Genomic DNA, 27607 nt, shown 5'->3' with positions numbered 1-27607 from the left:
GCGGGCGGGCCAATAGCAACGGACCAGAGGTTTCTCCCAGTGACCAATCTACAGCAGTGCCTCTGCCACTCTCCCAGACAACAAGAGCTTACACAGACAAAGAGTGGGGTAAGGTTCGACCCACGGCCCTGACTGACAGCGACAATAGCCAATATGGACAACAGAACGGGCTCTGCGTTATCAACCAATGAACGGCCGCCCAGAAAAGCAAAGTTTCTGCTGATTGGCTTGAGCGCTATTTTCGGGATGACGCCGAAGGCCCAACCAAGCCAGGTAACTCCGTTGAAGAGGCGGGGGAGGGGGGGGGGGTCCCAAAAGTCCGCCCAAGTTTGGGGGGCAGATCGGTCAGTCTTCTTTAGGCCTAGTGGTCGTTTCCCGGGGCTTGATGCAAGCTCCCGTGAGGGCATCGTGTGTGCGGGGAATTGACCTGCCCATACCCCATTCCCCCAATTCTGTACAAGTTGAGGCACCGGATGAAATTTAATAGGGTGGGGAAAATAATGAAAATGGGGGCAGGGGAGAGGGCGCAGACTCCGGGTTAAGTAAGGACCTTAAGTAGCCAAAAGGGGAGATCCGGGGCCCTCGGGCCCTCCAAGCCGCATCTGCAGGTTGATACGGTAGCACTGAAGGCTGCAGAGCGCCTGGCCCGTGCGGGAGCAGGCGTAGCGGCGCGGGTGAGGGCAGCCTGGGACAGAGCATCGAGGAGGAGGGCCAGATGGGGATGGCCGCTGAGACACTGGCGCGGGGGCGGGAACGCCGGGTGGGAAGGAAAGGGTGGAACCCTGTGCCCCGCTGCTGTAGCGCACCATGGGGGCTGGGGCTACGGCCCGCCCGCCCCGCCGCTCGCCCCTCGCTGCCCCTCGGCCTCCCCGTCCGCTGGGCGCCGCAGTCTTAGTGAGGCGCTCAATAGTCTGGTTCTTGTGCTCCTCCGCCCGCCGAGCCGCCTGCAGCCGTCTCTTCCTCGCCCTCTCCTCGCGCTTCAGCAGCATCTCCTCGGTGAGTACCGGGGCAGGGCAGCCCCCAGCCACGGGCAGTGGCAGCATCGGAGAAGGCTGACTCCGCGCCTTCTGGAGCAGAGCTCGCTGGGGAGAGACAGACCGAGGGGTGTCAGAGAGAGGAGTTCTGAACAAACGAAGGCAGGGAAAGCAGGGTCTTTGAGGAGTGCTGGACTTGAGAGAAGAAGTGGAATGAGCACCTCTCCAGGTGCCTTTTAGTACTGCCTCCTCCCAGATCCCCAGACTTTGGTCTTTCGACCCTTGACTCTCAAGAAAAGCATTAGTAATATTTCCTGCCTGCCCCCAAACTTTGTTTACCACCTCTCCAGGGTGGTTTTGTTTTGTTTTGTTGCTGTTTTAAATCTTTTCATCTCAGTGGAGAGCATCAATTGGATAACTGCTCAAGCCCAAAACTCAGGGTTACCCTTGACTCCTTTGCTACCCCTTCCCTGACTCCTAACAGGTGTCTATTTCCAAAATAGATCCAGAATCCATCTGATTTCCTCCTTCTCCACAATTTCGCCTGGGTTCAAGCCACCACCCCATCTTTCACCTGATTCCTACAACTTCCTGGCAGATGTTGCTTCTACTCCTTACCTCCACGAAGAAGCCAAAGTAATCTACCAAAATATAAATCAAATGTATCACTTTCCTGCAAACAATACTTTCATGGCTTAGTCACACTTATTTTTCTCCTTGACCAGTATTAGGCATGTTCCACTCTCAGGGTCTTTGCACCTGCTGGTCTCTGCCTGAAAAGCTCCCCTGGTATTGGAAATGTACTTTCTTCAGAGAGGTCTTCCCTGACTACACTATCTAACATTTCTTCTCCACCACTTTCTATTTCATCACCCTGTCTTTGTTATAAACCATGCTCTTCAAAATTATTTATTTACTTACCCCTCTCCCCCCAACACACACACACACACACACACACACACACGTACACACACGAATACCACTCCATGAGAACAGAAACCTTTTCTGTCTTTTTTTCACCATCGATATCCCCACTGCCTAGTAACATTCTTGGGACATGAGAAATTCTCAATGTATGTTTAGCAAGTGAATAAAGAATGAACCGACTTACCTGTCGAGCAGTGAGCAGCCTTTCGTTGATCTCCTTCTTGAGATCTCCATTGTCATCCAGCTCTCCCTTTTCCAGGGCATCCAGCCACCTCTGTTCCTCCTCTTCCTCTTGACCCCCTAAGCCCCCCGACAGGTCCCGAAGTGGGGAGGGGGACAGATTACTGTCTTCATCTGGAAAGCAAAGTTGGAAAGCTAAAAGTAAAATTGTTCAGATGGGGAACCCTAATTTAGTCAAGTTAATACTGGGACACTCAAAATTCTCACCATCCTCAGAACCAACCCTCCTCCTTTAATCAGGTATAATGAGAAACCCAGTTTCCCCACCTCCAGATCCTTCTCACCCAGCCAGGCACGGTACTGCTCAAGGGGGACTCCTTCCATAGGTTCCTCTTCATTGTCCACAACCATAAGGGGAGAGGGTGATCGAGGACCTTCAGGTATCACAGTGAAAGTAGGAACACTGCAGAAAAGCAACCACTGTGTAAGCTGAGCAGTTGTCTCCTCCTGCTTGGTAGCCTTTTCCAGTCCTCCTCTGCACCCTCTTGGGTTCTCGCTACCTTAACCTCAGCCCTGAAATCAGTGTCCATTCTCTTCTATTGGAAAGCCCAGAGAGCTTCTTCTACCTCTGCTTGCTCCTAAAGTTCCTCAAGTAAAACCTTGGCTTTCTTGGCCTCACCTCTTGGTGCCCAGGACCTGCCCACCCAGCTTGATTTTGAGTTTAAGCTGGGGCTTGGCAGGTGACGGCTGCGTCGGCCCAGCCTCCTCTTCCTGATGGTGTTTCTTCTTGTGTTTTTTCTTGTGCTTCTTGTGCTTTTTCTTGTGCACTCCATGGCCGTGGGCACCCGCCAGACTCAATTCCAGTGCTTCCCCTGCGTAAGGAAAGCCTGTCAACAGTGGACCACAACAGCCGGGCAGGGAAAGCCTTGAAGAACCCAATACCCCCGAAGGTGCCCACTCTTCCCGCGGTACACGCTGTTACCATAACAACACCTCCGCCTTTCTCCTTCCCACCTGTGGCTAAGTACCCCGGAGGCTCGGAAGAGCAAAAAAAGGGACTCCTTTTCTGAGAACGCCTAACTTGCTTTACCGACCCGCGCCTACCCGGTTCAGGGGCTTCCATAGCCCCAGAGGTGCTCCCGCGCCGCCACAGCTTGCTCATAGGGTCCTGCAAGGAAAGGGGACTGGAAAAGATAGGAACACATGCTTAATTGCCTTTTCCGCCCCGCGGAAGAACTGACTCCCGCAAAATAAAAAGCTACTTCCGGTGCGTAACAACCATGCTTGTGCGGGGCACGCTCGGAGGCTAAAATCCTCCCTGAGAAACAATGAAACATCTAACGAAAGTTCCGGACCTCTGAGGCTGGGACAGCTTAAAAGGGCACGGCTTTGCCTTCGCTTCGTCTCCTCACACTCGGTTCCAGGACTCAGGGCGGGCGATTCAATTATTATTGTACCTAAACGTGGAAAGCGTGTACTCTGGACCAAATTCGGTGCTTAGGCTATGAGGATACAAAGATGAACATGAACAATTTCCCCTGCTTTTGAGGAGCTCACAGCGCACTGGAGGAGTACGTAAGAAACTATACTGCCGGTAAATGGCAGAAGTATTTAATAGGACAGGTACCCTAGGAGCAGAGCAAACTGTATTTAAGCCTACATTCTCATCAGTAGAGAAATGATGAATGAATTATGGTGCACCTATACAATCTGGAACACTTTATTGCCAACAAAAGTTAAGAGTTATAAGTAACTGATAACATTGACATGGAATTTAGATCCTAATGGGTAATAGCACTGGAGACGATCTAAATGTCCCTCTAACGAAACACCAAAGTAATTTGGTGTATGGGCTTGGCACATACATACAATGGACAGCTATGCTGCTATTCAGAGGAATGAGGCCTCCGAATGCTCCCAAGAAACTAGTGACATCAATTCTGATAGGTGACGAAGAGGAACAAGGGTGAAGGGAGACTTATTTTTCAAAATATACACTTTTGTGCCTTTTTAACTTTGTATAAAATATGTGTCTATTTTACCTAATAAAAAAAGAAGAACATGGGGTGCCTGGCTGGCTCAGTCGGTTAAGCAACAGACTTCAGCTAACTAAGGTCATGATTGTATGGTTCATGACTTTGAGCCCCATATCAGGCTCTCTGCTGTCAGTGCAGAGTCTGCTTCAGATCCTCTGTCTCCCTCTCTCTGCCCCTTCCTCCCCCCTCTCAAAAATAAGTAAACATTAATTTTTTTAAATAAAAAATCGTTTTTAAAAAGAACAACAAAGTAGATCTGTATGTGCTGATACATGAAATAAGAAAGGTGAGTTTCAATATGATGTGATTGCATTTAAAAAAGAAATATGCTTCTATATACATAGAAAAAAATGAGGAATGCATACTACACCTTAATTGTGGTTATCTTTAGAAGTTGGGGTTGGGAAACTTCTACTACCTAGATCTGTGGTGAATTTTCTTACAGCCAGTATATATCATATTTATAAATAGAAAAATGTACCGCCTATATACAAATGTTTAAGTATGTACAAGATGTTTGTCTGAACTAGATAGCATCAGGGAACAAAGAAAGAACTGATTCAAGAGACATTTCAGTGACAAAATTAAAAGGAATCAATGAAATTATATATGAGAATTCACGAAGAAGTCAATGTTGTATAATGATTAACAGAATGGACTTTGGAGTCAGACTATCCTATTATAAAAAAAATAGTTCCACTATTTATTAGCTGTATAATCTTGAACTAAAAAGTTATTTAAGCTTTCTGAACCCTAGATTTCAGCTTTGTAAGATGGAATGAAGTAGGGTTTATTTTAGAGGGCTCTTTCAAGGAAAAAAAGTGAATCAAGAATGCAAAGTACTTTGTACCTGGAAAATAGTAGATGTTCAATAAGCAAATGACAACAACAATACTTGACTTCTGCATTTCTGGCCCAAGTATTTAGAGGGAGCGTAGTGTTTTGTTTTATTTTATTTTATTTTTTATTTTTTTTTCAACGTTTATTTATTTTTGGGACAGAGAGAGACAGAGCATGAACGGGGGAGGGGCAGAGAGAGAGGGAGACACAGAATCGGAAACAGGCTCCAGGCTCTGAGCCGTCAGCCCAGAGCCCGACGCGGGGCTCGAACTCCCGGACCGCGAGATCGTGACCTGGCTGAAGTCGGACGCTCAACCGACTGCGCCACCCAGGCGCCCCGGGAGCGTAGTGTTTTAAATAAGAAAGTGAACATAGGAAGAGAAGAAAGTATGAGAATCAGTTATTGTTGCCCAAGGTGAATTTGAAATGCCTGAGTGAATGCCCAGATGGAGATGGAATACTGACAGGAGAAGCCAGTGCAAAAGGTGTGAGTATGGGTGTCATCAGCATAGAAACAGAGGTGCCCCCAAAAGCATGGGAATAGATGAGACATTCCAGAATGAACAAGCAGATGAAGAGGAAAAGACCAGGAACAGATCTGAGTGATCATCTGTCCTGGATAGGCAGGCAGAGTGGCCAGGCAGAGTTGAGAAGAAGAGGCCAAAAGAAGGCAAGAAAGTCATACTTCAACAGATGAAGGCTGTGATCAGTTATGTGTAGTCCTGCAGAGGGCAGGCTGAGCTCCTAGAAGGAGATGCATTCTAGCAGGTGTGAAGGCAATACTCCTGTATCACCAGGGGTTAAAGTGAGGGACCACCTACAGTTAGTATTTGTCAAACACAGTATAATTTATAACCTGCTTTCATATCCCTTCTCTCCCTTGATCTCCATGGCAGCTCTGCAAGAGCTACTATTGTTACCTCATAAAGAAACTGAGGCTCAGAGGGGCGCCTGGGTGGCGCAGTCGGTTAAGCGTCTGACTTCAGCCAGGTCACGATCTCGCGGTCCGTGAGTTCGAGCCCCGCGTCGGGCTCTGGGCTGATGGCTCAGAGCCTGGAGCCTGTTTCCGATTCTGTGTCTCCCTCTCTCTCTGCCCCTCCCCCGTTCATGCTCTGTCTCTCTCTGTCCCCCAAAAAATAAATAAACGTTGAAAAAAAAAAAAAAAGAAAAAAGAAACTGAGGCTCAGAGAGGTTAAATGATTTAGTCAAAGTCACATAGTTAGGGAGTGTTGAGCCAGCCTCCAACAGAGGCTTCCTGACACCAGGCTCAGTGGTATTTCCTCAACATCCTGATGCCCAGCAGGGAGCAAGTGGCAACAGCAAGTAGCTGCTAGCTTCGTTATTTTGTTTTGGTTTGGTTTTGCTTTGTTCAGAAGAGATTTAAGCATGTTTGTAGGCTAAAAGGAAGAACTTTATTCTTCTGAAAGAGTTCTTGGCCTTATTTTAAAAATATAATTTATTTTGTAATAATCACAAATATACAGAAAAGTTGCAGGAAGAGTACAAAGGACTCTCTTACTTCCTAAAATCAGATTCTGCAATTGTTAACATTTGTCATTACCCCTCCCCCTCATTATCATTACTTCTTTTCTGATCTCAGACAAAGTTGCAGACCTGATGCCATTTCCCCCTTAAATATATCACCAAACAAGTACTCTGTTCTATAACCTTTGTGCAACCCTCCCAATCAGGAAATTAACATTGATAGAACATGACCATCCAATCCACAGAGGGCATTCAAGTTTGACCAGCTGCCCAATGTCTTCTTTTCCTTTCTAGCCCAGAATCCAAATCCGGAATCATGCATTACATTTTCTTATTGTATCTCTTTGATTTACTTTAATCTGGAACATTTCTGCACTCTTTCCATATATTTCATGACCTTGACAATTTTAAAGAGTACAGACCTGGGGCACTTGGGTGGCTCAGTCAGGTAAGCTTCCAACTTCAGCTCAGGTCATGATCTCATGGTTCGTGGGTTCAAGCCCCATGTGGGGCTCTGTGCTGACAGCTCAGAGCCTGGAGCCTGTTTCAGATTCTGTGTCTCCCTCTCTCTGCCCCTCCCCAGCTTGCACTCTGTCTCTCTCAAAAATAAATAAACATTAAATAAATAAAAAATGGATAAAGAGTACAGACCTTTGGGGGCTCTTGACTGGCTCAGGCTCATTTGGTAGAGCATGCAACTCTTGACCTCAGGGTTGTAAATTTGAGCCCCACATTGAGTGTAGAGATTACTTAAAAACAAAAATTTTTAAAATGCTTATTTATTTATTTTAAGAAAGAGAGAGTAGGAGAGGGGCAGAGAGAGAAAATCCCAAGCATGCTCTGTGCCGTTAGCATGGAGACCACCATGGGGCTCAAACTCATGAACCACAAGATCATGACCTGAGCTAAAATCAAGAGTTAGTTGCTTAACCAACTGAGCCACCAGGTGCCACAAGTGTCTTTATTTTTGAGAAAGAGAGAGCACGCATGTGCAAGTGGGGGAAGGGCAGAGAGAGAGGTAGGGGAGGGAAAGAGAGAATCCCAAGAAGGCTGTGGCATTGTCAGTATGGAGACTAACGCAGGGCTCGAACCCACAAACCATGAGATCATGACCTGAGCCAAAACCAAGAGTCAGATGCTTAACCAACTGAGTCACTCAGGCACCCCCAAAATGAAATCTTTAAAAAAGGGGGGAACAGGCCTTTGGTTCCTTAGGATGCCCCTCAACCTGGATGCATCTTGTGTTTCCTCATGTCTAGATTCATAATTGTTGGCTGGAATACTACACAAAGAAGACTGTGCTGTGTTCTTCTCAGTGTATCACATCAGGAGGCACATGGTATCAGCCTGTCTCACTATTGATGATGCTAACCTTGATCACCTGGTCACAGTGGTGTCTGTCAGTGTTCTCCACTGTAAAGTCTCCATTGTTCACTTTTGTAATTAATGAGTTATTTTCTGGGGATATACTTTGAAACTACTCTGATAATCCTGTTCCCCATCAAACCTCCATCTACCAGGCTTAGTATCCATTGACAAATACTCTGTGAGTCAACAATATGTAATAATTGCCAACGTAATCTTTCTACTTCCATTATTGCATCTACATGTATTATTAGTGGGCATGCTACTGTGAAGGGGTGCTTTCTTTTCTTACATTCCTTTACATATGAATTATTTATATCATTTTCTGTTTCAGTCAGTAGGTTGTAATCCATTAGTATTATTATTCATTTTGATGCTGAAACATGTCCCAGGTTTGGTCAGTGGGCATTTCTTTAAGATGATTTCTGGGTCCTTTTGACATGTCTCCATCGTTCTTTGAGCACTTTTTTACTTCCTAACACTACAAAATGTTTTGGGCTCATCTTGTCCTTTCCTTTGAAAAGGGTGGGAACCAAGAGAGGCCAGGAAGTAGGAACATGTGGCTGAGGTGGCACTGAGGTACACCAATGACACCACTGGGACCTGCTGATGAGGATTTCCCTGTTGGCACAGCCACCTGCTCCCCATGGGCTGCAGGTGCAATGATTATATCATGAACTCTCCCTGGGTCTTGTTTTCACTTGTTCAAGATTCAAAGTCCAGTTGGGAGCATTCCAGTTGGTTGGCTTAGGCCAAGCGCTTATCCCTGAGCTGTGAAGAAGTGTGAGAGAGGATGAATAACCTTCTCCAGATGCCATAATGAGGGTAGAGCCTCAGCCTACCAATATTGTCCACAGTAGGGGACCATGCAGAAATAGGAGGATGATTTGAACACCAGGTGACTGACAACCCCTTCTCCAGATATCTACTTCATAGTTGGAGAGACAGAGACACAGACATAAGTAAAGGAAAAAGTTGGAAAGATTATGCACCCAACCAGTAGTACGCTGGTAAATTTTTAACAAAAGCTCCCCGAGAGAAAAGAAAAAAACCCAGCCCTGATTTATGGTGTTCACCTGTTTCTGTTGTGTAACTACTCTCACCATGCCCAATTTCAAATGTGACATGATGGAACACAGGAATTTAGGAAGAGACATAGCATTTCCACTGTGTGTGTGTGTGTGTGTGTGTGTGTGTGTGTGTGTGTGTGTGTATACTATTGATACAAATAACCTCAACAGATAATAGAAAAATAGTGAAATGAGGAAGTGATGAATTTTGAGTATTTGTCACCTGTGCTTTAATAGAATTTATTTGTGAGGTTTTAGATTTAATTTTTAATCAAAGCTGTGTTTAACACCTGAAATGCACAATTCTAGGCAATTTAGCAGTTGTCTCTTATGAGCTAGTGTGAGGCCTCAGTACGCCATGGCACTAAATGTCTCAATGTTTTTCTCTGATGCTGAGGAAGGCATACTTTTATTCATTTATTTTTTACTTTATATTATTTTTATTTTATATTTTATTCTATTGTATTCTATTCTATTTTACTTTATTTTATTTTATTTTTAAGTAGGCCTCACACCCAGTGGGGAGCCCAATTCAGGGCTTCAACTCAAGGCTATGAGATCAAGACCTGAGCTGAGATCAAGAGTCAGACCATTAACCAACTGGGACATCCAGGCACCCCATATTTTGTATGATTTTAAAATGTCAAATTAGGAGTACATTCGTTTTTTTTTTTCTAACTGTATGTGTGTTTTCAAATAAAAATTTAATTTAAAAAATAAATCAATCCACAAAACTGTTGGCCCTTGCTTCTCCATTCCTATTCACGCACAGTGTCAACTGGCTTCCCTGACCCGTCGCAACCTCCTCCAACTGATTTATGAAAGAGGCTGCCGGATTATGATCTCTAAAATACAACTCTAGCTATCCCACTCCTTTTGTAAAATCTTCAGTCACATGGAATTCAGATTCTCAGGCAGGATGTGAGCTCCACTTCCTTTCCAGACGTCTTCAATTCCTCCACCTCTTGCAGGGGTTTTCAAACCCTTCCAGAGAGGGAGAGCACAAGCTCCCCGGGGTGGGGTGCAGGGCAGCTGAGGGCCTGTGGAGAGGACAGTGCTTGAGGCTCCAGCCCTGCTCCCATCACAGCAGCTGCTTGCTTCTATTTCACATATTCCAGGTAAGATTTCATTCTGTTGCTAAAAAAAAAACAAAAAACAGTGTTTGAAATGAACCCTTTTAGTCCAACAGCATGGCTCATCCCAGTCAGGTACTCTCAAATCTGCATGTTGACTTGAGGCATTTCCTGTATTCATTTACTTCAATGATGGTTGATTGAGTACTTCCTTTGTGCCGGGCACAGGGCATAAAGCAGTTGACAAGACAGATTGTTCCTCCCTGGGGAATTTACAGTTAAGGAGAATGACAATACAGGGGCGCCTGGGTGGCTCAGTCTATTAAGCATCTGACTTCAGCTCAGGTTATGATCTCATTGTTCATGAGTTCAAGCCCCACATTGGGCTCACTGCAGTCAGCGCAGAGCCTGCTTCCGATCCTCTGTCTCCCTCTCTCTCTGTGCCTCCCCTGCCGGCACTCTTCCCCTGTTTCTCAAAAATAAATAAACATTTAAAAATTAAAAAAAAAAAAGAATGACAATAGATATTTGAAGAAATAAACAATTCTGGGGTGCCTGGCTGGTTCAGTCAGTAGAGCATATGATGGTGACTCTTAATCATGAGGTCGTGAGTTTGAGCCCCACATTGGGGGTAGAGTTTACTAAAAAAACAAAAATGAAACAACAACACTAAAACAAAACAAAAAAAACCCAAAGCCTTTCCCCTTCCCTCTCCTCACCCACCCTTTGAGGTTTATCTCAGAGGCCATGGATTTTATAAAATCTTTTGATCAGACTTTCCTACTGACCAGAAGAATTCCCTTCTCCATGTAACTGTATATCAAGGCTGTTTGCTGTTTTCCTCTCCAGCATCCATTCCCTCACCTTCTGGTGGTAGTACTGAAACAGTCTTTGGGAAACCACCTCTCCCTTCCCTCCTCTCCTCGGTCAATAGGTTCCAATTGGTCTCTGGGAGTGGGCAAGTGACCCAGGTCTGGTCGACTGGCATGTAGAATCCTCCCTTAGCCACAGTGATTGGTTCAGGTCGGTCGACCCCTCTGGCTACAGAGGTTGGACAAATGATCCCAGATGGCCCATAGTGAATCCAAGACATGGGTAGGATGTTCAGGAAACAGATGCTGTCTTTTTCCCTGAATTTAAGCCTGAAAAGCTATAGACCCAGGATTTTTGGAAACAATCTCATGCTGTGGAGAGTGAAGCCAATGTGGAGCAAAGTAGAGGTAGATGACGGGAAGAGGCAGGATCCTTGGGACACTGAATGCCTGAGTCAAGCCACATCTAAAGCCTGGCCTCTGGATATTTTAGTTCCTTAAGACAAGAAATTTCCCCCTTTGCTGAAGTAATCTTAAGTCAGGTTTTCTAGAAGAACATTTGAGTAATTTGCCATAGCAGAGCAATTCTGTCCTCTCTAAAGTTAAAGGCTACTATTTCTCCGACTCCAGCCCATCTGCTATGAAGGAGATTTACTCTCAAGATTTATTCACTTATTTATTTAATTTTATTAATCTATCAGGTTCTCTCCAGTAAGTTCTAGAATCCCCAAAAGACTAATCAGTGTGGTCAGCAAGCTAATACTCTGCCATTTCTTTCTCTCTCACTAGGCTCTGTGGGGTGAGGAGGGCCCCCTCTTCTGCACAGACTGAGAGTGTTAATCCTGTCTTGCCCATCCAGCAAAGCAGCTGAAAAATAGTCAACATTGAGGTCAATGATCAACTCACCCTCGTAAGGCACTTATGATCTGGGTCCAGAGCGCTGAGGTCACCTGTGCCCCATCCAAGGACACAAGAGTGCTGCACCTGCTCCTTTGTCTTCATAGCTCCACTTTTGGGGCAATTGCTTTATGTCAGACACTATGCTGGGCATCTTACACCCATTCTCATATGGAATCCTCATAGCAACCAGAGGAATGGAGATAATTACTATACCCCCATTGAACAGATGAGAAAACTGAAGCTCAGTTCAAGACTGAGTCAAGGCTCCACAGTTAGTAATTGACAGAACAGGATTCCAAAACACGCTTAAGCATGGCCCCGGGATTGGGTGGATGGGCAGGTAGCGAATGGAGGACCTAAAGCGGGAGGGGGACGAAGAGACATTGAGACTGTAGGAAGTTGAAACGATCACTTCAGAAGCTGCTTGGTGTGGAACTGGGGACGGTCCCGGGGCCCGGCTAGAACCGCAGTGTGCCACGCAGTGACCCCAGGTGGCCACGGGATTTTCCGCGCGCAGGTAGTGGGGCTTGCCAGGTGGGGGAGGCGGGCGGGGCGGGGCTTCCCTGGGTCCGCCCCTTTCCCAGGTGAGGCGCCTGAGACCTGGGCGCGACCGGATGACGCGCCCCCGCAGTGTTTGAGCAGTGTAGGGTGCCTGGCTGTGGGGTTGTCGGGCCAGGACTGCTTGGTGCCTCGGGACTGGCTCGGCCGGCCGGGCCTTTGGCGGGGGTGGAGAAGGAGGGTGCCGCGCCCTGCCCAGCCCAGGTGTCGTCTCCGGGGGCGGAGTTTGGGAACCCGGCTGCGGGAGATTCCCAGCCGGACTGGCGGGCGGACGTCGAGGAACAGAAGCGGACGAGATCGGACACAGCTGGCGGCTCCGGGAACTCACAGAGCAGGTAAAGGCGCGGGGTCGCCAGCATGTTCTCCCGAAACCACCGGAGCCGGGTCACCGTGGCCAGGGGCTCCGCCCTGGAGATGGAGTTCAAACGCGGCCGCTTCCGACTCAGCCTCTTCAGCGACCCGCCCGAGGTGAGACCCGCGTCCCGGCCTCCCCCTTCCCCCGGCTCCTGCAGCCCCGGCTGCCCTCGGCCCCCCGCCCCCGCCCGCGCGCACGCCGAGGGGCGGAGACGCCGCGGTCTGGGTTCTAACCGGTTGTTGTTGACTTCAGAAGTGAGGCGCGCACCGTCTGAAAGTTAATCGAACCCGTGCCACCCCCGACACTCCCTGACCAGTTGGGATGACTTGTCTCTGCCTGGAAAAACTCCGGGTTGGCTTGAGTTTAAGGGTCCGCAGGCTCGAATCCCAAAGTGTGCCTGGACCCGGCCTATCCTGCGCATCCCGCGGCGAAGGGCGGTGAGCAGGTAGGCGGGCCCCAAACAGCTCGGATTCGTTTGGGCTCCCTCTTCTTTCTCGGCCGCCAGCCCTATCTCACAACCTGTCTCAACCATCTGGGACAGCCTTCATCACCAACTCGACTTCTAGGCCAGGTCTGACCACTTAGTCGCTGAAGCCCTCCCCAACTGCTCCTCTGTGCCCCTGAAGGGCTGGGAGTGTGTGTGGTGGGGCGGGGGAGTCCCTTTTAATGATTTGGGCGTTTACCACACCAAAATTTTGCAGCCCAGTCTCTAGTCACAATTTCGGCTCTACCCCATTACCTACCTAGTCTGAGCCCTACCTGTAACTCCCCATAGAGGCTTGGGAGCGGCTGAACGTTGTGGGCCTGAGTTAGGACCGAGGGCAGTAGCGACAGCAAAGAGGCTGTCCCCAAGGTCACCTCTCCTTCCCTGCAGGACCTGTAAAGGGTTAAGTGAGGGGGCCTTCCTCCCGCCCCCCTCTCCCTCCGGGCCGGAGATTCCAGGCCTGGCTTCTGCCCTTTCCCCCCAGCCTGCCCAGAACAAAGGCCCTTTCACATCCACGTCCCGGTGTCCCGGGCCTTCTCTGACTCAGAAGCCAGTGGACCTGGAGAGGGGCTTTGTCGGGTTCCTCACGAGCAACCCAGCGTGTGACCAGCGTGGGGGAGGGAGAGGCGAGGCCTGGGGACCAAGAGGAGGGGCCTGTGGGCTGGGGCCGCCCCTGGGATAAGCTGGGCCTAAGGGGCCAGAGCAGAGGAGCCAGAGGAGCCGGGGCGGAGTCGCAGGGCCCGCCGGCCGCTGAGGGGAGTGTGACTCCGTGGGCCGGGTTGGAGGTGGTGGGGCGGGGGGGGGGGGGGGGGGGGCAAAGCTGCAGCTGGCTGGGAATCGGGGCTGGTTTCCTGTCTGGAAGGGAAGGGGCCCGCAGAGGGGAGCGGGGGCAGCAGCAGACAGGCACACCCCTGCCTTTCTCCCGCCCTCTCCTCCCTTCTTCTGGAAAAGCGAGGTAATTGTGAGCCCAGGGTGGGGCGGGCTGGATAAGGGCCCCAAGTTGGAAGAGGTGGCCCTGGGGGTTGGGCCCAGTGTACCCCTTTGTCCCGCTCCCTGGGCTCACCAGTCAAGTCCTCACCTCCATCCCTCTTCTTTCTGAGAGTGAGAACCCCTCTCAGAAAGCTCTGACCTGCTGCCCAAACCCACAACTCTGTAAAACCTGCGTGAGCGTCCCCTCCCTGCCCCCTTCCAGCTGTGCCTGCCCCTCACGCCCTACCGGCACACAGACTCTCTGTCCACCAGGCCAGGGATGTGGGCGGGGGCTGGGGAGGGGCCAGAGTCGGAATGAAAGGGCCTTTTTCTTCCACAGCTGGGAGAACAGCTGCCACCAAAGCAAGACTGGACACTCTGTGCCCAGAGCCCCCTCTGCAGCTGGCCTCCCTTCCTGGGACCTTCCTCACTCTCACCTCGCTTTCCTTTCTTCCCATGCCTGGCTCCCACCAGGACTCTGGAACAGTGGTAGGCAAGGGAAGTTTGTCACAGCTGCCAGAGGGGTGTAACAGGAGTGCAGAGGGACGAGGGCAGCCTCTGCCCTCTGCCCACTTCTTTCAAGTCCAGGGAAGCAGCGGGAGGAGGAATTGTGGAGCAGCGTGGTGCCTGTCCAGCACCCCCCCTCTGGAGGGGTCCACAAGGGAAGGGGAAGTGGGGGCACAAAGATGCAGGACAGATTGCACATCCTGGAGGACCTGAATATGCTCTACATTCGACAGATGGCGCTCAGCCTGGAGGTAACGCCCCCACCCCCGGAGTACACCTCCTGTGCATGCACCCCAGCCTCAGTTTGCCCCCGCGCAGCCCTGCTGGGGCTGAGGAGGGAGGGTGGGACCTGCTCAAAGTGGGGAGAGGGCCAGATGGTTCTGTATGCCTTGTGTTAGATGCTGTGTGTGGACCTACACTCAGTTCTGTTGAGCAGAGCATTATGTTGGCAGAAGGGTCTTTACACCTGTTTCTGAAAACTCTGTGAGTGGGTGTGGATGTGTGTTTTGGAGGGGGTCATTTAAGTGTGGAAAGAAGAGAGGACTTTGATGTAAGAGAGGTTTGCAGGAGGGCTGTGGCCTTGCTAGAGAAGGGGAAGGGGGCTCTGCATCAGGATGTAAGAATTCTGTTGGCCCTGGAGATGGCAGGGAGCTGTTTGTTCCTTTATTTATTCTTAAACACCTTTATTGAGTACCCCTATATGTCAGGCTCCTTTCTAGAACATGGGATACCTCAGTGAACCAGACAGGAAAGGCCCATTCACCTGGGGGAACATATAAACATGCAAACACGTAAATCATCTCACACAGTGAAATGATGGTGAAAATGGGATGTAACACACATCAGGTAGGGAAGGCAGCATTCAGTGTGGAGGTCAGAGAAAGTCTTTGCAATGAGATCATGAACTGAGACCTGAAGGATATGAAGGTATGTGAAGACTGGACAAAGGGCTTTCCTGACAGGGCATAGCAGGGGCAAAGCTCTCAGATGAGGATGTGTTCCAGTTCCAGTGTGGCTATACCTGGGGCTGAGGTCATGGACAGGGTCCAGATTATGCAGGGCCTTGAAGGCCCTAACAAGGCATGTAGATTTTACTCTAGGTATGCTGCTGGCCCATGCAAGGTTTTGTTGGTTTGTTGGTTTGTTTAATTTTTAATGTTTATTTATTTTAAGAGAGAGAGAGAGAGAGAGAGAGACAGAGCATAAGTGGGGGAGGGTCAGAGAGAGAGGGAGACACAGAATCCGCAACAGGCTCCAGGCTCTGAGCTGTCAGCGCAGAGCCTGATGCGGGGCTTGAACTCCTGAATCACAAGATCATGACCTGAGCCAGAGTCAGCGCTTAACTGACTGAGCCACCCAGGCACCCCTACCCATGCAAGGTTTTTAACCAGGAACAGTACTTGTCTAATGTTTTAAAATAATGACTTCTGTGGACAATAGGCTAGGCAGGGGTTGGGGGTGAGAGAAAGAGTTGGCAAGAGTGGCAGCAGAAGACCACTGGACAGCAAGTTGTTACAGCCTTAGGGGAGTGAACGTGGTGGTGTGGAAGAAAGTGCTGGTGGTGGAGACAGAGTAGGGGCTGGATTTCAAATGACAGTGGTAGATCTGACAGGGCTGGTTGATGGATTGGACATGAGGACTGGACACTGATGGATTTGCCTCACAGCAAAGAGCGTTCCAGGTGTGTGGCTAAGCAGCTGAGTGGTGTGGCCATTTACTGAGATGGGGAAGGAGAAGGAAACCACAGAGGTGACCTCCTGGACAAGGCAGGAGATTGCTGTGGGGGAAGGTCAGAGGTGGGATTGTAAAGAGAGCACATCCTTGGCACAAATTGTACAGGTTGTTTCCTTCACAAGGGTGCCAGGCAGAGGCAGGAGTCCTGGCCTGCTTTGGGGCTACAAACCTTTAGAGGGGACACCTTTATCTAACTTGTTTGCCTGGAGAGGGTCACCTATTTCTAATATGCAGAAAGATGCTTGGGGTACCTGGGTGGCTCAGTCAGTTGGGTGGCTGACTTTGGCTCAGGTCATGATCTCACAGGTCATGGGTTTGAGCCCTGCATCAGGCTCTGTGCTGACAGCTCAGAGCCTGGAGCCTGCTTCAGATTCTGTGTCTCCCTCTCTCTCTGCCCCTCCTCCACTCACATTCTGTCTCTCTCTCTCTCTCTCTCTCTCTCTCAAAAATAAATAAACATTAAAAAAAAAAAAGATGCTCAGTGAGCCCATTGGGACTCTGATATCACCTATTGTCCTGTGTTGGCACATGGGATAAAACCTAGTCCTTTGCACCGTCCATGTTACTAGTTACATGTGGCTATTTAAATGTATAATTTAGTTAATTAAAATGAAATAAACAATTTATTTCCTTGGTTGCTCTAGCCACATTTCAAGATGGCTGCTAAACATGTCCATCATTACAGGAGATACTGTTGAACAGAGCTGGTCTAGGTATTTAAATGTTTAAATTCTGCACCCTCTCCACTGTCTTGTGCTCCCTTCCCCCATGTAATTTTTCTTCATGGTAAGTCTGTTCAAGTTCTGGGGCAGAGGAGGGGGCTTAGATTTCACTTTGGTCATCTCTCCTTCAGCTACAGGCTGAGGGTGCTGTGTTCTTTTTCCACCAAACTCAGCAGTCTCCTCCCCCCAGCCCCTACCCCCAACTCAAGAGAGAGATCCACTGATATTTCAGAGATTGCTAAGAGAGGTACTCATAGAAGAATAAATCCAAGAAGACTTTCTGGAGGAAGAAACTTAAGCTGCAAGTAAAGGGGAGGTGGGAGTGAGAGAAAGGCTGTTTTTAAATATGTGCTGGGCCAAGGAAACAATTAGACTTTCCCACTTAATTCTCAAACAATACTATGAAGGACATAGAACACTCCCCAGTTTATAGTTTCCAGAGGCTAAGTTCTCACAGCTAGTCAAATTCCCAAGCTAGGATTTGGATTTAGCCCCAGTGGAGATTCTGAAGGGAACAGAGGTGATGAGAAGCAGAGCAGTAAGTCAGGGACAGAAGAGAATGGGAGGGAGGGACAGGAAGATGTCCACGGAGAGCTTAATGTGTGCTGGGCTTCTGCCCATGACTCATCCTCCTTCAGCCCCTTGGGCCTTGACCCAGGTCCGGCTGACATCCAATTCTGGGCTCTTTCCCAGGAGAGTCTGGAGAAAATGCCTGCTTGGGGAGAAAGGGGTGTGTGGGTGGGGAGGGGGAGACAAGAAGCTATCCTTGGGGTGGGGAGATGGGGGCTAAACACAGGGATCTAGAAACAGTGCCAGGATTCCTGAGATGCTCTGCCCAAAGGGAGGAAGCAGGATTTCTAGAGTCCTCTCCTCCCTGGAGCTGTGGGAGAGCGGGTTTGGGGCCAGAGTAGGGGGGGATGATAGCAGGCTCATTCATTTAGGCTGAGCCCAGAAACTTTTCTATGGCCCCAGTTATTCCAATTTACACACTATCTTCCTCCCCCATGCTTTTGGGCAAGGGGTCACCTTGGAGGGCAACCGCAAAGCAGGAGGGGCCTCTGGCCTCCTGCAGCTCTAGCGGCACCAAGGCCAAAAAGCCCTTTCCAATGCGACGTGGGAGCTCTGGGCGGCAGCCTTGCGCACGACTGGGTCTCCTGGCTGCGCAGCTAGAGCCCGGAGCCTAACCCTGCCGGGAGCTGGGAGGGACCGCCTGCGCCCAGGAGCCCCTCGACTGCTCTCGCGGCAGTTGGGAGCTGATGTCACCATCGCCCCAAGCGCCACGGGCGGGCGGGAGCGTGCTTGCGAGTCCCCGGAACCAGCGCGTTGCCTGCGTTGGTGCCACAAGCGCAATGGACAGGGCTAGGGAAGGATCCGTGAGTGCTGGGGCCCGGACAAAGAGACTAGCCAGGAGGGGGCTTGAGGACGCCTCTCTGTGCCCTCCCTTCTCTCATCCGTTTGTGGTGTTTGTGACAGAAGCTGGATGCAGAATGGGATGGGGGTTGGCAAGCAAGAAAGCTTAGCAGAGGTGGGACCCTGGTGCAGGCAGACATAGAGGGGCTGAGGGGTGGGGGTGGGGCAGGAGCTGTGTAGTCTGGGAGGGCTTCCTGGTGGAGGGGGCATTATGAGCTGGTTGGCCTATTTCTGAAGTGTCAGGAAGAGAAACAATGCTGGGAGAGGGGTCATGAGAGTCAGGCCTAGCTCATTGGTGGCCCAGGAAATAAATAGTGAAGGAAGAATGTTTTCAGGGAGTCTGGACAAGGCTTTCGAAAACAGGAATTTAGGGTGTTCAGGTCTTGGAGATGTGGAGGCTGGAGCCACCAGGGACAGAAGAAAGTGCCCAGTGTGATAATTGGTGTGAGGGAGAAGACAGGTTTTGGGTGATCACATTCACCCCCCTCTTCCAGCCTGGTGTCTCCACTTGGTTTCCTCTTAAACTAATCTTATACTGTAATGGGGTTAGTTTTCTACCTCCTTTCTGAAGGAGGTCACTTCTGGTCACTTCAACCAGAAGCAGACATGGTCTCTGTCCTGTGAGTGTGTTTATACCATGACATGGCACTTATGGTGCAGCCATTAATGTCTGCATCTGTCACCTCCCAGCTGGATTTTAAATGTGGGCCTTGGACAGCACAGGGATGCTCCAGGTTTGTTGGATGAATGCTACTGCTGTCAAAATAGCAGAATTTAAAAAAGCATCCTCACCATTCATGTATACCATGTGCTGGGCATTGTGCTAAGTGCTTTACATTCCTGGCTTACTGAATTTTCACAAGTCTGGGATGTGGGGACTATTTCCATCCTCATTTTACAGATGGAGAAACCAAGTCTTAGGGAGTTTGAGTAAACTGTCTAGTGTATTTTAAATAAGTTTTTTCTCAGCTTATCAAGACTGGCAGGAATGTCACAGACCCAGGTTTGTCTCATGTCAGACTGGTGCTCTCACCCTCTGCTCTCTGCCAAGACCTCCAAGGCTCTTTCTGAGTGAATGTTCCTGAGAATCCTGGTGCCTCTCTCATTGCCTACCCACCCCCATCCTTATGCACAGCCTGTTTAGCCCCTCACTCCTGACCTCCTGCCTTGCTTGCCTTCCCATCCCCAATCCTTGCCTCTGTCCTTAACCTCCCAAGCTCAGATCTCCTTAGGCAGGTCCCCTAATTTGGAGTGCATACAGGGTTCTGTGCAGCATGGGTGAACTCTATACATGGTATGTTCCTTCTCCACCGATCCCTTACTAACTAGATGCCCCCCTCCCCCAACTCATCACTAGAGTTTTTGGGGTAATCCAGGATGGTCTTTACCATCTTGTCCATTTTCTTTAGTTGGTGGTTCTCAGCCCTGGCTACACCTCAGAATCACTCGAGGAATTTTCAAAAAAACTCACACACTCCACTCTTAGAGATTCTTGTTCTGCACATCTGAGGCAGAGCATGGTAATGTGTTTTTTGTTTGTTTTTAAATGAGAAGATTAAAAATTTTTAAAAAGGTAACAATTTCCGAAAGTACAGTAGTAAAGAAGGCTGTATATATTTTTAAAGGTAGCATAAATCTGTTTTCCATTCCTGGCACCCAGGCCCACAACCTCATATATATATATATATATATATATATATATATATATATACACATATATACATATGTATATATACATATACATATATATAGTACACTAATGGTAGAATTGTGTAATACTGTTTTCTTTTCTGACTTAATATATTTTGAAGATTTTTTTCTTATCTATGCACAAATGTTTACCTCACTCTTTAATGTCTGCAGCCTTTCATATTCCATGATATAGAAATGTTGTGATTTATTTAACCAATGCCTGAGTGAAGGACTTTTAAACTTGGTGCTTTAAAACAATGTTATAATGAGTGGTGTCTGGGTGGCTCAGTCAATTAAGCGCCCAACTTCAGCTCAGGTCATGATTTCATGGTTTGTGAGTTCGAGCCCTGCATCGGACACTGAACTGACGGCTCAGAGCCTAGAGTCTGCTTCAGATTCTGTGTCTCCCTTTCTCTCTGCCCCTGCCCTGCTCATGCTCTCTCTCTAAATAAAAACATTAAAAAATTTTTTTAAATGTTGCAATGAATATGGCTTTGCCAATAGGTATAATTGTATTTGTAGGATAAACTCCTAGATATTGAATAGCTTGATCAGAGGATATGTGAATTTCTAGTTTTCATAGATTTTTCCAAATTGTGCTCAACAGAGGCTGAAGGAATTTATGCTCCTACCATCAAATGCATGAGTGCATCTGTATTTTTACAAAGCTTTTCTGGTTATTCTTGGGTAGCTGAGGTTGAGTTGCCTAAAACATAAGTTTCTTATCTGTTTCTCCTGGGCCACAGCCCACTTGGGGACTGGAGGGTGCTTCAGTCTGTCCCCAACTGACATTTCCTTCTCATCCTTTCCCCCAACTCTGGCTAGGACACAGAGTTGCAGAGAAAGCTAGACCATGAGATCCGGATGAGGGAAGGGGCCTGCAAGCTGCTGGCGGCCTGCTCCCAGCGAGAGCAAGCTTTGGAGGCCACCAAGAGCCTGTTGGTGTGCAACAGTCGCATCCTCAGCTACATGGGTGAGCTGCAGCGGCGTAAGGAGGCGCAGGTGCTGGGCAAGACAGGCCGGAGGTGAGCAAGGGGGAGGCAAGGCCGTATGGGGGGTAGTCGTGTACTGTGTGTATGTACGGAGTGTGGATCACCCTGAAGATGACTTCTCCTTGAAGCCTTGTCAGAGGCCTGGGAGATTCCTTGGTGTTTTATCACCACAGTGTGCTGCCCAAAGTGCACTAAGGAGTAGCTAGGGCTAGACTCAGGAAAGCCAGTGTATCTGGTGAAAGGCTGTCAGTCTGAGGGGTTATAATGTAAAAGGGCTAATTTGCTAAGCCCTGCCTGTGATCCAATGAAGCTGGCTGGCTGGCTGGCTGGCTTCTGGAAAGATAATTTTCTCAAAGTGGGTTCACCAGATGGCCAATTTACCACAAACTGACAATAGTGTACCTAAGGTTCACCATCACAGGCAGTGCTTGAGAAAGGAAATAATAAAAAAACATTTAAGGGAAAGCCTATCTGCTCCCCTAAATTAGATTGTGTATTCTAAAAGGGGTCAGCTTCTGGATGTGAAACACCAGCTTCATGACATTAGATGTTGCTCATCTGACAAATCCATGGTGAATTGGTTGAGGTGATGCTCTGGTACAACTAAAGTGTTTGGAGAAAATACCTGGCAAATGAGGCCACTTTTGGTAGCCTGGTCATTTGGAAAACTGGCTCTGGCAAAATAAGCCTGTTTGTCCCCACTGCTGAGTAGGGAGAAGGCTCCAGCTGCCCACTGGCAGGGTGCCCATCCTAGCTTGGCCATGAAGGCTGACACAGGAGAGGTTGCCAGGAGCCCTCCACCCGTGAAGCCCCTGGGGGAAGGCAGATAACCAGCTCTGGCTTCCCCATAAAGCTAAAGGGCAAGCAGGCTGGGAGTTGGGGGGCAGTTTCCAATGTGAGCTTGCTATCTTCTGAAAGGCAGCCGTTAACAGGCTCTGCCCTGGCCATAAAACCTAGGCAGTGTGATTTGAAGTACATCCCAAATTGCTGACAGCTAAACACACTGTCATCAGTGCCACATCATTTAGCTTAAGGCCTTACTAAGTTGATAATTAGTGGAGCTATGAATTTGTATGGATAAACTCACTGTCACTTTAGGAGAGACACATGCTTGGTGAGTCCTGCTGACAGGTGGGGAGGGGAGTAAGGCCAGGTGTCTGGGGCCCTGCAGTGGGCTACTGGGAAGGCCCAGCCTACCTGGAGATGGTAAAGGAGAAATCAAAGCTGAGGGGGAGGGAAGAGAGGTTTATGGCAAATGGAACACAGATATTCTTTACTTGAGTTCTTGATTTTCCAACCCACCCAGTATCCTCCTATATCAAAGAAGTGATGAATGAGATGGTAGAGAAGAACAGCCTCCCCCATTGTTAAAAAGAAAGCCTGCAAACTCCTCCAAGTTGGGTTTAATGGAGAAGAACTCTTGAAAAGGAGTCTCTGCGGGCACCTGTTCCCTCAAGCCCCACTCATCCCTGGCAGGGGTCTGGGGAGGTGGTCAGAGCGGATGCTTGGAGGGGGAGGAGCCTGGAGCTTATACTGCATGTGAGCTGATATTCCTCCAGTGTCCCCAAGCCCAGTGACTCCCTGGGTTCAACTGACAGCTCTTACAGTCCCTCAGTCCTGCTAGGTCAGGCTGGTGGGGGACCTGGGGTTGGGCCCTGGGCTGGAGGCAACAAAGAACCCTTGGGAACCAGAACCGGGGGGTGGGGGTGGGCATAGTGTCTAGAGGCAGGTGGCGATGTTGTGATTTGCCCACAGGCCTTCTGACAGCGGGCCGCCTGCTGAGCGCTCCCCCTGCCGTGGCCGGGTCTGCATCTCTGGTAAGAAGCACAACTCCCCTAGTCACTGGCACTCTTTGCCCAACCACAAGATCTCCTGCCCTGTCTCAACATCTCTTCCTGCCCCTCTGCCCCTCAGACCTCCGGATTCCACTCATGTGGAAGGACACAGAATATTTCAAGAACAAAGGTGGTGAGTTGCACACATGCTGGGACAAATGGAGGGAGTGACCTGAGGTTGGGTGTTCTTGTGGGCACATCTTTACCAGTTTTGGCCTCTGTCCCCAGACCTGCACCGCTGGGCTGTGTTCCTGCTGCTGCAGCTAGGGGAACACATTCAGGACACAGAGATGATCCTGGTGGACAGGACCCTCACAGACATCTCCTTTCAGAGCAACGTGCTCTTGTGAGCACCTGGTCCCTGTGACGCCCTCCTTTCTCCACTCTGCTCCAATCCCTGGATGCCATAGCTGCAGGGGGAGAGGAGAGGGAGGAAGGGAGATGGGCCTCACCTGGGGAGTTGTCCTGTACTTGCACCACATCTGTCCTTCACCCCTGCCCGCCCCCTCATGCCTCCCTGGACTTCCCCAGGAGCATCCTCCTCTCTTCCTCCCATACTCCTATAGCACCGAGGCAGGGCCAGACTTTGAACTGCGACTGGAGCTGTATGGGGCCTGCGTGGAAGAGGAGGGGGCCCTGGCTGGAGCCCCCAAGAGGCTTGCCACCAAACTCAGCAGCTCCCTAGGCCGCTCCTCAGGGAGGCGTGTCCGGGCATCGCTGGAGAGTGCTGGGGGTTCGGGGAGCAGTCCCATTTTGCTTCCCACCCCAGCTGTGGGGTAAGGCTCTACATTCTTCCACTGCCCTCAGTTGCCTCTGTCCTGGCCACGGTGACCTCAGAGCTGTGTTGAGCATGCAGAAACTATTTTGTGCTGCTGCCACAGCATGCAGACCTACATGAAGTAGCAGCGGCCACACAGCTGGGAGGCACTCTGGCCTACACCCCGGAGCAGGCCCATGTCAACTGAGAAGACCAGTAAGAATGCAGGGAGAGCTAAGCTCTGGGGTCTTCAAGTTTTTGCAGCAGCAAATGCATCTTATATGGATAGAACAGAGTGCTCTGTTTGGAGCAAAGTAGCCTGGGTCCTGAGGGGTTGCCTGCTGATGCCTAGAGGCACCCAACAGAAACACGGGGCCTCTGAGAAGCAGTTTGAAAGCTCTAGGGCAGTGAACAGAATGCTGACTTGGGAGACACACATGAGTTCAAATTCCAACTCCACCACCTACCAGCTATAAATTTGGGGCAAATTTCTTAACTTCTCTAAGCATCAAGCTGTCTCATCTATTAACAGAACAATGCCACCAACCTTCCAAGGCTGTTGTGGGAATACAGTGGAATAACATAATTAAACCACAGGACCCAGCACTCAGCAGGAGCTCAGTAAATGTTCTAAGCCCCGTGGAGGAGGCAAGCTAGTTTTCTGTGGGGCCGCCTGAACGACGGGGCAGATCTGCTTAGCCCTCAGATCTCCTGCCATTTAATACGCCGATCATGGGGCTGAAGCCCACTTCTCTGTCTGTCCTGCAGGGGTCCTCGTTACCACCTCCTGGCTCACACCACGCTCACCCTGGCAGCAGTGCAAGATGGGTTCCGCACACACGACCTCACCCTCACCAGCCACGGTGAGTATGTGCTGTGGGGTGGGGGGGATGCTGGACAGTGAGAAGAGGGGCTGTCGAATGGTCCATTTTCATTCCTATCCTTACCCTGCACTTCCTGTCCCCCAGAGGAGAACCCCGCCTGGCTTCCCCTTTATGGTAGCGTGTGTTGCCGCCTGGTGGCTCAACCTCTTTGCATGACTCAGCCTACCGCAAGTGGTACCCTCAGGGTGCAGGTGAGGAGAGGGCCCTGACGTATAGAAGGGAACCTGGAGAAGGAAAGCTGGATCACCTAGGCACCGAAGGACCACTGAAAAATCAAGATCTGGGTAGAGGAAGGAGGGTTAGGGCAAGAAGAGAGTTGGATCAGACAAGAGCATGGGCAGAGAGGAGCAGAGTCTCACTGGGGGAAAGGGAAGAAGGGTGTTGGCGGTGTGATTCCCCCAGGTAACCTGAGTCATTTACGCAGCAAGCTGGGGAGCTGCAGGACTGGGCACGAGTGCATGGAGTCCTGAAAGGCACAAACCTCTTCTGTTACCGGCAACCTGAAGACGCAGACACTGGGGAAGAACCGTTGTTTACTATCGCCATCAACAAGGTGATGGGTCCCTTGGTGAAGCTACAGGTGCCAGGGCCCAGGAGTGTCTCCTTCAGGTCCCAGGAGGGTGGGTGCAGAGAGATGGAAATTCACCTGTTGCTCCTAACAGCACCATACCTAGCTTCAGGGCCAGGAATGTTCTCCCTCACCAGCATCACTGGAAAACTCTTCTACTCACCAGCTTCAGCCCCTGCCTAGTCTCAGAGGGTCCCATGGCCAGTTTAGGATTTTCATCCTCTTTCTGCCTTTTCCCTCAGATTCCAATCTGCCCCTACTTCACCCTTTCCTGGATTTCTCTCCCAAACCCAAGTCCAATGACTTCTCTTGGTTTCCGAGCCCTTTTGTTGGCTTTCCTGCCAACTTTTATGAAAGTACTGAGGGACATTAGGCCTCAGCATTCCTGCGTGCCTCTGTGCCTTCCTTGCCTCACTCAATCCCTCCTTCCCTGTCTCCATCTGCTCCATGTTCCTGACCGAGGACGATCTGTCTCATCTCCAGTCCTTTCCTGCCATTCCCTCCTGCTCTGCTCAATAGGAGGCAAATAAGAGGGCTTGAGGAGAGACCCAACAAGCTCCTCCTTCTAAGGCAGGGATGACCAAACCTGCCTGATGTCACTGCTGACTTCTGTGACCAACGTGAAGGTGGCAGCAGACCCCTTCCTTCTCCTGCAGGAGACTCGAGTCCGGGCAGGGGAGCTGGACCACAGTGCGGGCCGGCCCTTCACCCTGAGCATCAGTAACCGGTATGGGGAGGACGAGGTGACACACACCCTTCAGACAGAGAGTCGAGGAGCCCTGCACAGCTGGATGGAGGCTCTGTGGCAGCTTTTCTTTGACATGAGTAAGAGGAGGAGGCTGGTTTGAACCTTGGGAGGGATTAAGGTTTGATGTTTTTACCCAAGGCCTCTATATCCAAAAAGTGTGGAAGGGAACGTGGCAGGGGAGAGGATGGCCTGGCCCTCTCAGTCTTCCTCCTCCCACCCCAGTCACTGCCCTCCTTCCAGGCCAATGGAAGCAGTGCTGTGATGAAATCATGAAAATTGAAACCCCTGCTCCCCGGAAACCACCCCAAGTACTGGCCAAGCAGGGGTCCTTGTACCATGAGATGGGTGAGTGAAAGTGCACTCAGGGAACCTGATGGGAAGTGGGGTTGGGGGCTTCAAGGGAGCCTAGATAATGGCAACAGAGAGAAAGCACTAGACTGAGGCAGAGCTCTGGGGACCCAAGGCCCACTCGGTCTGCTTGTATTTGTTTCTCTTCTCCAGCTCTTCTTAGAGCCACCTCCACCAAAGTTCCAAACAAACCCCCAAAGAGCCAGATTCATTTCATGGACTTCTGTCCTAATTTCTTCTTCTCTGTTTCCCTTTCTGCATGTGGATTCCTGTCTCCTCCTCTGACCCTCCACTTGCCTGGCACTGCTTTCATTTTCCTCCTCTTTCCTTGATTTTTTCACCCACTTCTGCCTACCCCCTCATCTCCATCCCCCCTGCTCCCCATATCCCATAGTTGTATCAGAGCCAGTGGCTCCAGGGGGCCCAGGTGAGGGGCTTCTCCTGCAGGATAACACAGTCTCGGCTGAGATCCGGGCTTTGCTTTCCTCCTATTACAGTGACAGGTGATGGTCAGGGCTGGGTAGGCCTGGGGCCTAAGCTCTGACTAGCCCCCTCCCCTCAACCCCTTCCTGGTGCCACAGCTATTGAGCCGCTGGATGACATCGCAGCGGTGACAGACATCCTGGCCCAGCGGGAGGGCACAAGGCTGGAGACACCCCCACCCTGGCTAGCAATGTTTACAGAACAGCCTGCCCTGCCTACCCCCTGCTCACCTGCCTCAGTGGCCCCAGCCCCAGCTCGGACCCACCCCATGCCCTGGGGGCGACCCCGAACATTCTCCCTGGATGCTGTCCCCCCAGACCACTCCCCTGGGGCTTCCCGCTCGGTCGCCCCTCTCCCCCAGCAGCCATCCCCACAGTCCAGAGGCCTCTTCAGCAAAGGCCCGTCCCGCACTTGGCTCCAGTCACCAGTGTGAGAGAGAAAGGTGCTGGCAACAGGATCTGGCCAGAGGAAGAGAAGACCCATGTGCAGTCAGGCTCTGGATGTGGCGCTGTCAGTAGAAGGTTGGCCAGCTTGGCCTCACCTTCCTCTGCTGGACTTGGGGTAGGCTGGGGAGGAGGAGCAGAAGCCCCTCTTAAGCTGTGGTTGCCAAGGTGTTGAGGGGCTCGTTCCTGGGACTGGCTGGTACCCCCGAAACCCTTCCTGGGAGAAAACTGGAACCAACCCTGCCCTACCTCCCTGCACTAACCAGCTTTGAGGATGGCACTGAAGAGCCTTGGGAGGGAGTGCACCTCCCTTGTGACTCTCACATCAACCATTAAAGTTATTTAACGGCGGCCTTCCCCTGGTTCTTGAGGACAGGTTGCCTTGCTGCTTGGTCTGGACCTGCCCCATCCCCTCATCCCTGGAGCTTAGTTGACCAGGAGTTGTGAAGTATAACT

At 50.2% G+C, this 27607-nt stretch overlaps 2 protein-coding genes across 9 annotated transcripts; one reads left to right on the top strand and one right to left on the bottom strand.

The window, feature by feature from the left end:
* Positions 1 to 209: 209 nt before the first annotated feature.
* RTKN (rhotekin) lies at positions 210 to 27502 on the top strand. Of its 8 annotated transcripts, none has more exons than XM_030310907.2 (14): positions 210 to 273; positions 11552 to 11672; positions 12080 to 12688; positions 20919 to 21118; positions 22841 to 22902; positions 23000 to 23053; positions 23149 to 23266; positions 23487 to 23696; positions 24446 to 24540; positions 24646 to 24752; positions 24986 to 25114; positions 25786 to 25954; positions 26118 to 26222; positions 26807 to 27502. In XM_030310907.2, the coding sequence occupies exons 3-14, from the start codon at positions 12578 to 12580 to the stop codon at positions 27139 to 27141; spliced, it is 1695 nt and encodes a 564-aa protein (XP_030166767.1). In that variant the 5' UTR covers positions 210 to 273; positions 11552 to 11672; positions 12080 to 12577; the 3' UTR covers positions 27142 to 27502. The 8 variants fall into 8 exon arrangements, with proteins under 8 accessions (XP_030166767.1, XP_030166773.1, XP_030166776.1 ...); XM_030310913.1 differs by lacking the exons at positions 210 to 273; positions 11552 to 11672 and adding exons at positions 12828 to 13020; positions 14612 to 14786 and having other exon boundaries at positions 12609 to 12688; positions 26807 to 27229; XM_032592670.1 differs by lacking the exons at positions 210 to 273; positions 11552 to 11672 and adding exons at positions 12831 to 13020; positions 14612 to 14786 and having other exon boundaries at positions 12640 to 12688; positions 26807 to 27229.
* INO80B (INO80 complex subunit B) lies at positions 462 to 3331 on the bottom strand. Its single transcript, XM_030310921.1, has 5 exons — positions 3186 to 3331; positions 2761 to 2953; positions 2426 to 2544; positions 2086 to 2255; positions 462 to 1082 (listed from the first exon to the last, which is right to left on the bottom strand). Exons 1-5 carry the CDS (start codon positions 3241 to 3243, stop codon positions 552 to 554), a joined length of 1071 nt encoding a protein of 356 aa, XP_030166781.1. The 5' UTR covers positions 3244 to 3331; the 3' UTR covers positions 462 to 551.
* Positions 27503 to 27607: the final 105 nt, after the last annotated feature.

This window comes from Lynx canadensis, chromosome A3 (genome assembly GCF_007474595.2).
Source record: "Lynx canadensis isolate LIC74 chromosome A3, mLynCan4.pri.v2, whole genome shotgun sequence".
Classification (NCBI taxonomy): Eukaryota; Metazoa; Chordata; class Mammalia; order Carnivora; family Felidae; genus Lynx; species Lynx canadensis.
This window is presented reverse-complemented; position numbering and strand designations above follow the sequence as displayed.